This window comes from Electrophorus electricus, chromosome 14 (assembly GCF_013358815.1).
Source record: "Electrophorus electricus isolate fEleEle1 chromosome 14, fEleEle1.pri, whole genome shotgun sequence".
In the NCBI taxonomy this organism is placed as follows: domain Eukaryota; kingdom Metazoa; phylum Chordata; class Actinopteri; order Gymnotiformes; family Gymnotidae; genus Electrophorus; species Electrophorus electricus.
This window is the reverse complement of record NC_049548.1, coordinates 2,792,152-2,802,760: the sequence shown is the minus strand read 5'-3', so window position 1 is coordinate 2,802,760 and position 10,609 is coordinate 2,792,152. Positions and strand designations below refer to the sequence as shown.

The following is a 10,609-nucleotide window of genomic DNA, read 5'->3' as shown; positions in this document are numbered from 1 at the left end:
GGCAACTCTGTAGCAAGTCTGTAATCAAGTGTGCTCACTGAAATATTAGGACCACCCCCAGACTGTTCTCATCTAGGACTGATAAGCCTTTTAAATTGTTTTTGAGTAGTGATTTATCACATTGCTGTTATTATTTTTTTTTACTGCAAATTTGCTAAATGTTTAATATAATACTTGTGTATCATATGAACCTTTTATACTTCAGAATATGTTTCCTGTGCCTTTAAAGGTGGGATCAATGATTTTACCACTATAAAATAGTGATTGTTTATTATCTTTTTCTATAAAGTGCAGCTCACATGAGATTTGTACACCCGAACAGAACCAGTTTATGGTCCATAAAGAGGCAGGAAACACTTTAAGTAGGATAGGACAGTAAAAGAAACAAAAATATATACTTTAACAGAATGGGGAGCAGAGTAAAAAATGTGACAGTGCAGTTATATTATACATGCTATCATGTTTTACAGAAGAGCAGTTTAATTTGGATTGAGAGCAGTTTTTATGGTATTAGGTGTTTGATATCATAATGGGACTAATTCCAACCAAGATTGGTAAATGTCTTAAGAATGTGGTGTTGTAAATATTTGCCAAATTTGGTTACAATATTTAGTCAGCTGGACCTAAAAAATCATAGTCATGCCCAATTGAATTATAACAGCCATAATGTGTTAAAAACTTTTTATTAATAATTTAGTTTCAAACTCTACAGTTTATTCTAAGACCAATTTTGAGATGGTCCTCAGATTAGTTTCTGAAAATCCTAAAACCAGTTTGAAAAGTGTGTGTTGCAAACAATCAGCAATAATAGAAAACTGCTCAGATTTATGACATTTGTAGTAGCAGAATGTTGCTCTGCCTTTCATCAGGTCATTACACTGTTGAATAGGAATGTTTTAAAATTGAACTTGGAGGAACTTTTGAATTATGCACACTATAAACAGCCCATTATAGCTGTCAACAATGATAAGGGAGGTAAACTTTCTAACTTTAGTTCATATTTACTGCTGTACATTAGCCCTCCTACTGCATTGGCAGTTACATCATTGGTGTTTGCAGGTCAATTTGGACACTGTACGGCTAATCCACCTCTAAACCGTTCTGCAACACATGGTTCTCTGCTATTGGATTTGATTCTACTTATCAACTGCTCACCGTTAAGCAACTTCGAGACTAACTTCACAAGAGGCCATTGATTACAAAACAGCTAAAGACTTAAGTAGCTGGACCCTAGTGCAGGAAATGGCAGCAAAGTAAAATGCCCAAGCATATCAAACCTAGCAGACAGATGCAGTGCGTGTGAAACTCATACAAGCACCCTAACAGTTCTGAAGGGGTGCTGCAGCACACTGTTAAACCCTTTGGCCCATAACATCTGAACCATGAGCCATAGATTCAAAACGGTTTGTTTTTTATGGATCATTGATGTCTGGTGAATTCTTCTAGGCCCCAACCATTCATTTCCACTGTAAAGGATTTTTTTTGTTTTGTTTTGCTAATTTGCATAATATGCCAAACCTACTTTTGCAAACCACAAAATTGGTGTCAAAGTATTTTTAAGAGTCTAATCCTCAATATTTATTAAAATATTTTTGATATTTGTAAAGAATTTGACTGTGATTGGCCAGTCAACAATCCACAGATAGCTGAGGCTATATTTACTTTAAAAACTGTAACTCCTGAACAGCATGGTCAGTTTTCATGAAATTTCCAAGTCACTACCACAGTTGATTTTGAGGTAGTTGTCCAAATTTGGAGGATCCTGTCAATAGGGAGCACTATATGTACATTTAACTGTTTCACAACAACTGCTGGATGACTCTTCAACACAGAGCCACTAGCAGGCTTTTGGAAGGCTTAACATTGGCCAAACCAAATTAAATTTTAATGTATTGCACAGGTAGGCACTTTTTATATGCCAATAAAATATTATAACATTTACCAAATGGGGGCCACTATTGCTGAGTTCAGTATAAAAACAAGCATATGTCTTAGAGAGATGTTACTGGATTTAAATCATGCATCCCAGAGAGACTGACAATGTTTCTACTACAAGTGTTATAAATCAGATAAGTTTATAAATCTGACCGGTTTTCTGCTATTGCTGATTGTTCGTAACACACTTTTCAAACTAGTCTAAGAATTTTTGCAAAAACATTTCAAACAACTCAAAATAAACTTTAAAGACAAACTAAATAATTATTTTTTTTAAATATAGGCTTTTTAAACACATTACATTTGCTACACTTCAATTAAATAGTTTGAGCAATGTTCTATGATATTTACATCACATTCTTAAGACATTTGCCAGATTTGTTGGGAATTGGCCACTTGTGGGTGCTATACTAGTGATTTGTGTTAAAATGAATTAGCGCACTACCACATTTGTAACTCTGCAACACAGCCATGCCTCTGACTTTGGATCAAAGTAACATAAAGACACAATTCTTTTTTCCTCTCTTTCCCAGAAACCTGCTCATTAAATGCTCCTTGGTTCACTTTTTTGTCTGCCATACTGAATCTGGAGGTTCAAAAAACATGAAAAACATGAAAAAGTATTTTGCAAACTAATCCTACGTTTTTTTCCCCCCAACACTTACATATTCGGTATCAAAATATTGACAAGAGACTAGATTTCAATATTTATCAAGAACATTTTGATATTTCTACAAATTATTGACTATGCCAATTGATCCTTCCAAAGTGTGCTTATTCATTAAAAATAACTGTAATTCCATAATTCCTTGAGTCATTATCATGAAACCTGACAGGAACATTTATTTGTGAACTTTGAATCTGCCAATCATGGTGGATTTCAACCGATAAGGGGCATATATATAATTGGTTAAAAATGAGTCAGTCTCGCTGTGTTTAAATTGTGGAATTGATGTTCAGTTTAAACAGTGCAATACTTTGTGTGACAGTATTCCATGAATGTTTCATATGCTTCACTATTTTTTAAAAGAAAAAAACCTAACTTGGTTGGTTGCCCTTTCACTTAATCTTTTCACTATGGGTCTAGAAACATTCTGCAGAACGTCGTTGTGAACAATGATCAAAACTTTGTCAACTTGTTACACACCATGGCTGCCATATATCAGGCACTCCTTAAGAGCAGGCTTTTTCATAAACAATTGTCTAAAACTTAGCCACGGAGTGCCAGATTGTCACCAAACATGCTATGCACAAATGTACATGCTAAAAAATCATGCAAAATTTGGTTTCAATAGGCTTTTGGGAAGTTCTATAGTTTGGATAATATGATTGCTGAATTGAACTGCTGACAAAACTACTGGCTTTAAAATAGAACTAAGATGCAAACCCCCCCCCCCCCCAAAAAACAAACAAACAAACAAACACTGCTGGCTTGTATCAATATGACGTGCAATCACATCAGCTGTCAAATTGCCACAGCATGCTAAATGTACTTAGCCCTGAAGTCTGCTGCTTGTAGTTAGCCTATGTCTATTTTGTAGTACCGTGCACATTATTTTTACTCACAGGTAACGAATTTTTATTGTTCGTTGATTAACTGTATTTTTTCCTAAATACCACTGGCCAGTTTGTGATTATTTTTAAGGCCACGCGATGGCGATAGATTCATCGGGAAGGACGTGTAGCTTCCTCATCTCATATCTAAATGTACTTTTACATCCCATGACACGTATTTTCAAATGGGATATTGTTTTAATTGGTTTGGTATTCCTGATGCTTTAACAGGACGTGCAGAATTTAGAAGAGGCGTTTATTTTATTTTATTTTATTTTATTTTTTGGTCTCTTACGGTCTAAGGATCAAACATCACTTGGGAACCTCAAGGTGATATTTTGACGCAGCGCTCTGACGTCATCGAGTATATAAAACCGTTCAGTCAAGGCCGGCATCAGATCTGTAGAGTTATCGGAGTATGAAACATATTTATTAGAAATGGGAAAAAAATATACTTAATACAAACTAGATAAAAATGTACCAGTTTCGGAAATGTATGATCGATTATAATTCGCTGTCTGATGGATATGACGAGTAATTTATTTTCCGGACCAAGGACAGGTCGCAAGCGACTAAGCGCAACATGCAGAAAGTAATTGTGTCCAGTCTGACTTCCGAGGTAGTGGAAGGTACTTTAGTGAAGCTGCAAGATACAACAACCTCCCCAGGTTCACGTTTTATGGACAATAAAACCAGCTGCGGTGAACGCATTTTGAACTATGGAAATATTGAAAAAGTGCTTATTGGAGGAGTATTGGCCATTATAATGTTTTTAACTATTTGTGGGAATTTATTATTAATTATATCTTTATGCAACGTCAAGAAATTGAAACAACCCTCTAATTATCTAATTGTGTCTTTGGCTATTGCGGACTTATCTGTGGCTGTGGCTGTGATGCCCTTTGTTAGCATCACCGAACTAATAGGAGGACAGTGGATCTTTGGTCGCGTTTTTTGTAATATTTTTATCGCCATGGACGTGATGTGTTGTACAGCGTCAATAATAACTCTTTGTGTGATAAGCATAGACAGGTGAATCTCACATTTTTCTTGAGGCTAAAAGTATATGTAAATGAATGAATAGGTTAGTAAATATGTATATGTTATAGAATTTATTCATTAATACTGCATACAAGCATAATGTAAGAGGAATCCCCCATGTAGGGCTGTATATATGTACATATATAAAGAGGATTTCAGGGAGTAACTGCAGTTTATATGTATAGATCTGTCAAAATCTTCCTGTTTCTTTGGATAGCTTGTATACTAAAGTGAAACTTTTACTACCCCTCTCTCTCTCTCTCTCTCTCTCTCTCTCTCTCTCTCTCTCTCTCTGTCTCTCTCTCTCTCCCTCTCTCTCTCTGTCTCTCTCTCTCTCCCTCTCTCTCTCTCTGTCTCTCTCCCCTCTCTCTCTCTGTCTCTCGTCTCTCTCTCTCTCTCTCTCTCTCTCTCTCTCTCTCTCTCTCTCTCTTTCTCTAATGTGTATATATATACAGTTGTCCTTCATCAGCTGGTCAACTGTGCAAGCAACATACTTCTTAATTTATTGGCGGTGGAGCCTGTTTACAGTTGAAAAAGTAGATGTTTAAATCATAACATTTATTTTGTGGGGTTCTAAAGTTCCAAGAGCATAGATCAGTTTTTTAGAATTTCCTAATTTAATTGCTGCCATAGAAACAACTGGATGAAGGACCTCTTCCTGTTTCTCTGGAAACCTTGTGTACTTCACTACAGTTTTGAATATCTCCACATTTCTTACTACAGACAAATGCAGTTACTCACCTTCTTTGTGCATGTATACATACACAGTGGCTTTTATTTTTAAGTCAATGAAACGGTACTCTACTCTCTAATTTCATCCCTCTCCACTGGCCTGTTGCAGATATCTTGGCATAACCAAGCCACTGACATACCCGGTGAGACAGAATGGGAGGTGCATGGCGAAGGCAGTGCTGTATGTGTGGCTCCTCTCTGCCTCTATCACCCTGCCCCCTCTGTTTGGCTGGGCACAGAATATCAATGAAGACAGCATGTGTCTGATCAGCCAGGATCTGGCCTACACCATCTACTCCACCGCTGTGGCCTTCTACATCCCAATGTTTGTCACGCTCACCATGTACTACAGGATTTACCGGGCCGCCAAGGTCAGCGTGGCCAGGCACACCATCGCCGTCCCGCTCAAAGCCGAGGGCGACACGGCCCACGCCGGCACTGTGCTAGAGCTGCGGGGGGGGGTGGCGGAGTGCGTAAACCTCTCGCACCACCTGAGGAGCGACCGCAGGAACGGCTCCGCCGGCAGGCGACAGCAGAAGGCAGTGGCCACGCTGGGCGTGGTGGTGGGAGCCTTCACCGTGTGTTGGCTGCCCTTCTTCCTGCTGTCCACGGCGCGTCCTTTTGTCTGTGGCGGCTCATGCAGTTGCGTGCCCCTGTGGCTGGAGAGGACCCTGCTGTGGCTGGGTTACGCCAACTCACTCGTCAACCCCTTCATAAATGCTTTCTTCAACAGGGACCTCAGGATGACCTACAGGAGTATCATGTGCTGCCACTACCGAAACATCAACCGCCGTCTGTCGGTGGCCAATATGCACGAGGCTCTGAAACTAGTAGACAGGCCAGATGTGATGATGGAGGTTGATTTTACACAGAAGGGTAGGACTAATGTGACCATGCCAGAGATATGAGGCTTTTTGACAAAGCGCTTATTGCCCCAGAGTGGTTTTCTGAAATGATACATTTTCTTCTACGGACTTGTAGAATGGCTATTTTACTCCACTTCCCCTAGGCGAACTCACTGAGATTTTTTATGAAGAAGATTTCCTGTCAACTTGCAGAAAAGGTTTCATATCCCATTAGTATGACCATTCTCAAGATTTCTAGGTAAAAATTAATATATCATGATTAGTTACACAAATGTTTATAATGTTGCCAAGCAACACAGTCATTCCCTTTCTATGTGGGACTGAGGTGAGACCACATTACTCTCTACCACTTACCACTAAGTACTCTTGCTTTCTCTGCCCTCTAAATGGTCAGTTCATTTGCCGTCAGTGACCATCAGTCTTAATGTCACTGCAAGCCAAGCTTGTCTCACCATCAGAACTCAGTATTGTTATTAGTAGCAAAGCTTTATATGTCTTGGAGCTCTGAGCAAGGCTGGGCAGGATGGAGATAATGTACCTAACATTTATTTTAGTTCATAAACTAAACTGCATGGAGTTTCTCTGAACATTCACCCAGCATAGAAAGTAGTGATGTTCTTGCATGTTCTTACCATGTGATGTGTAAGTGTAGACTATTGATGCACTTCTACGCATGATTAGTAAGTAAAGGAAGGGAGAGGGCTGATATTCAGGCTTAGAAGATGCAAATGCCATCAAGGATGATCTGTGTTTCAGGGCAGCACATTAGTAAGGTAGGTCAAAACGGTGTTAGAAAGGCTATGAATGAGACTTAAGGAAAGGATGAGTGAACTGTGGAAGCAGTGGAAAAGAGACCTCACACGTTTAGAAGGTTGCATTAAATCCACCAAAGGCTAAAGAGAATTTGTACAAAAGATCGAAAACTGCACATTACACTGTAACTGTAAGTCACTCATGATTAATGCACTCTTATAGTGTTCATTTGTGCGAAGTTTAACACCACACAGTATCAGCTGCACTCAAGTTATTCGTCCCTGGTGAGTTGACGGGGGCCAAGAAACATGAAATACCCTCACAAAACCCATTTGGTGAGAAATTATTAGTATGAAAAACCAAGCAGCTCTAAAGCAGAGAGTGAATGCAAATGCGTAAATAAAACGGCAGGCCAGAAATGAAGTTGAGTGTAAGGCATCAGTTCAAATGAACCGTCAGGATCAGCTACAGACATGGAGGTGAACTGGCAAGTAGAGATGAGTGCAGCACAGCGGCTAGCTGTGCGGGAGGCTGGCTGGATTTACAGAGTGGGAGTGCCTGGGGTGTAAATGAGGATATCTGAAGCCCTCTCACGGGGCCCCCTCAGAGCTCCTAAGTTAGAAGTCTGAGACCCGCTACATAATGTCTATGTTGATTTTTGCTTTCATTCTATAAAATGGATTTCTATTATCGAAATGATCAATGAACGTTGATCGCAAAAGGCAGTTGCTGCCTTGATAAACTGAATGAACAAGCAGTTACTGCACTCAATATGCAAAATTAGTGTACTTAATATGCTTAATAATGCTTAATATGCTTAATAATGTTATATGAAAGACATGTGCACAGTTGGATTTTATACGTGACCAGGACATATAGCCTGGGTTTTCTAATAATCACCTAACTATAGGCTTCACAGAAACACGAGCCTTCATTTCATGAGTTCTTTCTTTTTTAGTGAATGAGCTCTCTGCCATGTTCGGACACCCAAACCTTTTCTTCTTCATCATTAAACAAAATTATGCACTGAGGACAGAAAACAGTGTAAATGTTTATATTTATCCTTTTCTCTCAGTAGTTGATGTCCAGCAAAGCATAGAGACATTAACGGGCAGATATGACGGGAGAATTTGTGCAAATTCATGTTACGTTATTCGTTATTCATCTGTGAAGCAATAGATAACAAGGCTTGTTATATAACAGATAACAATGTTTGTCATACATATTTTTAGCTTTTACATTTACATTTTACAGCATGTAAAATCTATTGCATTTTACAGCATGTAAAATGTTTGTCATACACAGACAAAAAGCAGCCGTCTACATTTTGCAAGCGGTGTTTCAAGATTATATATAATAATACATTAAAATATTTATGTAAAGTGTATCTAAGTAATCAGTTATTACTGAATATTTAAGAAATATTAAGATTAAGGCTTCAAACAGACCTATTTGCGAGAACTATGTTAAAAGTTCTTTTGAAACACAATAAAGCTGTCACAAATCATCTGGTATCTGATTCCGAAAGTGTATAGAAAAGGGATGAGTTTTCTGCATGTCAGGCTTTGAAGTGATGTCAGGCTTTCTGTGCGGTGGAGTGTGAATGAGTGGAATTTAAATTCGAACATTGCCTCTCACGTTATCTAAATGAGAGAGGCATGCCCTTTATTTTAATATGGGGCTAATGGATCCAAAGTTTATGTAATGGAGCAAGCTATGTACGTAAGAACTTTGATCATCTGGGTAACTATGCAAATATTTAAAGGACTGATTCTAAAAGCTAAATGTAAATAGATATGCGCATAAATTTCACAAATAGCCACTGTATTTATGAATGTGTATTGTCTGTGCATGCATGGATAATACCCCTTTGTCCCGTTTGTGTATGTCAAGTGTATATTTTAATTCAATAATTGCCGCTTTGTTTTACCTTTAACTCCTCTGTCAGTGAGAGGAATGTTCATCATTCATTGGGAGCGGGGCCTCGGGTATAAAGGGAGCCTTACGTTGTCGTCTTTGCACAGTTCTGAACAGTTCTGTGGCAAGGTTTGTTAATAAAGTATGTATTGGCGATGGTGGGAGGGAGTTTGATAACATTCATTCCTTGGAACCTCTCTAACTCAGTAAGAACTAAATAGTGAACCCTTACTAACGCATTCTTGAGACACAGAATATCAGGCTGCTACGTTGAATTTTCAGGCAGAACTATTCCTCACTATTAAACTGACTGAAATGACTGCAAAAAGACCCTTTTATCCTAGTACACATCATTAAAAACTGAATTAACCAGTATCTGTATAGCATGAAGAAAGAAGTTTAATAGTAGCTGAGAAGGTAATTTTTACTTTGTTGGTATGGCAGAATTTTGCACTTTTACTCATTTTACAGATGGGCATCAGTGATGCTTTTAGAGACAGTTTCCCTTCTATTTAGATGAGCTCTTCCTGAGAACTCTTCATCCTTGACAGGGTGACAGCTTTTCAGCATCGGGTTCCAGCTGTCACGGTTTATTGTGGAAATCACTTGGAGCATGTCTGGGCTTCAAGGTGAAGTTTCTCTGCGCTTGAGAAACTACAGTAGCAGTATTTCTAAAAAATATCAGACTTTTTTTTTTTTTGCAGATCTGGTGTATTTGTGTGTGTGTGCGCGTGTGTGACTGGAATAATAACAGATCATTGATTATGTTGAGTACGCTAAATAATACAGGATAAAAGCAAGACTACTGAGAACAGATATTTTGCTTAAAGAGCTGATGGTCCTTTTCAAATGGATATTTTCTTTGAATTAAATATGTCAGTAATGACACCGTGAGACACCAACAGTCATAATGATACCGTGAGACACTAATCAAAAGTAGCCATAATGCTTTTCATCTTTGTCTTCCAGGACCCCCTCGACTAATTCATTTGTAATTTACCCCCCAGCATTTCAAACGAGAACATGTGCCACTCCTGTTTTCTGGTGTAGTCTCTACATTTGCTAGGACTGCTGGTAACAAGGAGGGTGCTCACATTTCACAGCAAGTGTGACTTAGTCCAGTCTTTTATTATCAGAATCAAGTGGGAGAAATTACATTTGCTTTTTTGTGCACCTATGGCACTGATGCGTTTGAATTAGAACGCCATCAAACACAGCGCACGCGCCTTCTACCCGCACGCAGACGACGCAGAGGGCCCCACTATTTATAGCACGTTTTTCAATAATAGAAAAGAGCTTTTCCTTTGTACATCCAGTGGAAGAAATTCACTAGTCACCAGCGGGTATTGCTGTTCTATCCTCCTCCACAGATGGCCCAAAGCTCCAAAGACCGGCAGTCCAAAAGTTGTAGTGTTAGGCAGACCAGGCCCCAGCAGGTAGGTTAGGAAGGGATCAGTCCGAGAAATCGGAGAAGTCATGTTGGAGTCCCCTTCTGCTAGCTGAACCCTATATCACGCCAGCGAGGCCACACCACCGCATCGTTCTGCTGTGGCCTTCGGGCAATGGTTGGGCTTCACCTTTAATCCGTTTGACTTGCGCAAAGCCATCCTTGGACCTCTTTTATAAAGCTTTATAAAGACTCCTCCATCATGAATGATTATTGGTTTGGGATGGGTACTTATAGGATGGAGTAATCATGATGTCTTTTCATACTCTCGCCCAGTTGCAGTTTAGAGGTCGTGTGTGGTGACTCCTCACCAATGAGATACTGCTAGTCCGAGGAGACGACGGCCATGGGGAGGGGGCGGGGC

At 39.2% G+C, this 10,609-nt stretch overlaps 1 protein-coding gene across 1 annotated transcript; it reads left to right on the top strand.

Annotated features, from left to right (window-relative positions):
• Nucleotides 1-4,072: 4,072 nt before the first annotated feature.
• LOC113579512 (5-hydroxytryptamine receptor 7) lies at nucleotides 4,073-6,228 on the top strand. The gene is made up of 2 exons (XM_027013504.2): nucleotides 4,073-4,521; nucleotides 5,372-6,228. Exons 1-2 carry the CDS (start codon nucleotides 4,073-4,075, stop codon nucleotides 6,168-6,170), a joined length of 1,248 nt encoding a protein of 415 aa, XP_026869305.2. The 3' UTR covers nucleotides 6,171-6,228.
• The last annotated feature ends 4,381 nt before the right edge of the window (nucleotides 6,229-10,609 follow it).

Bases quoted from the DNA above. Each gene is read 5' to 3' on its own strand.
- LOC113579512 (XM_027013504.2), top strand. From the start codon at position 4,073: ATGCAGAAAGTAATTGTGTCCAGTCTGACTTCCGAGGTAGTGGAAGGT. The intron at 4,522-5,371 runs GTGAATCTCACA...GGCCTGTTGCAG, and splicing joins TGTGTGATAAGCATAGACAG to ATATCTTGGCATAACCAAGC.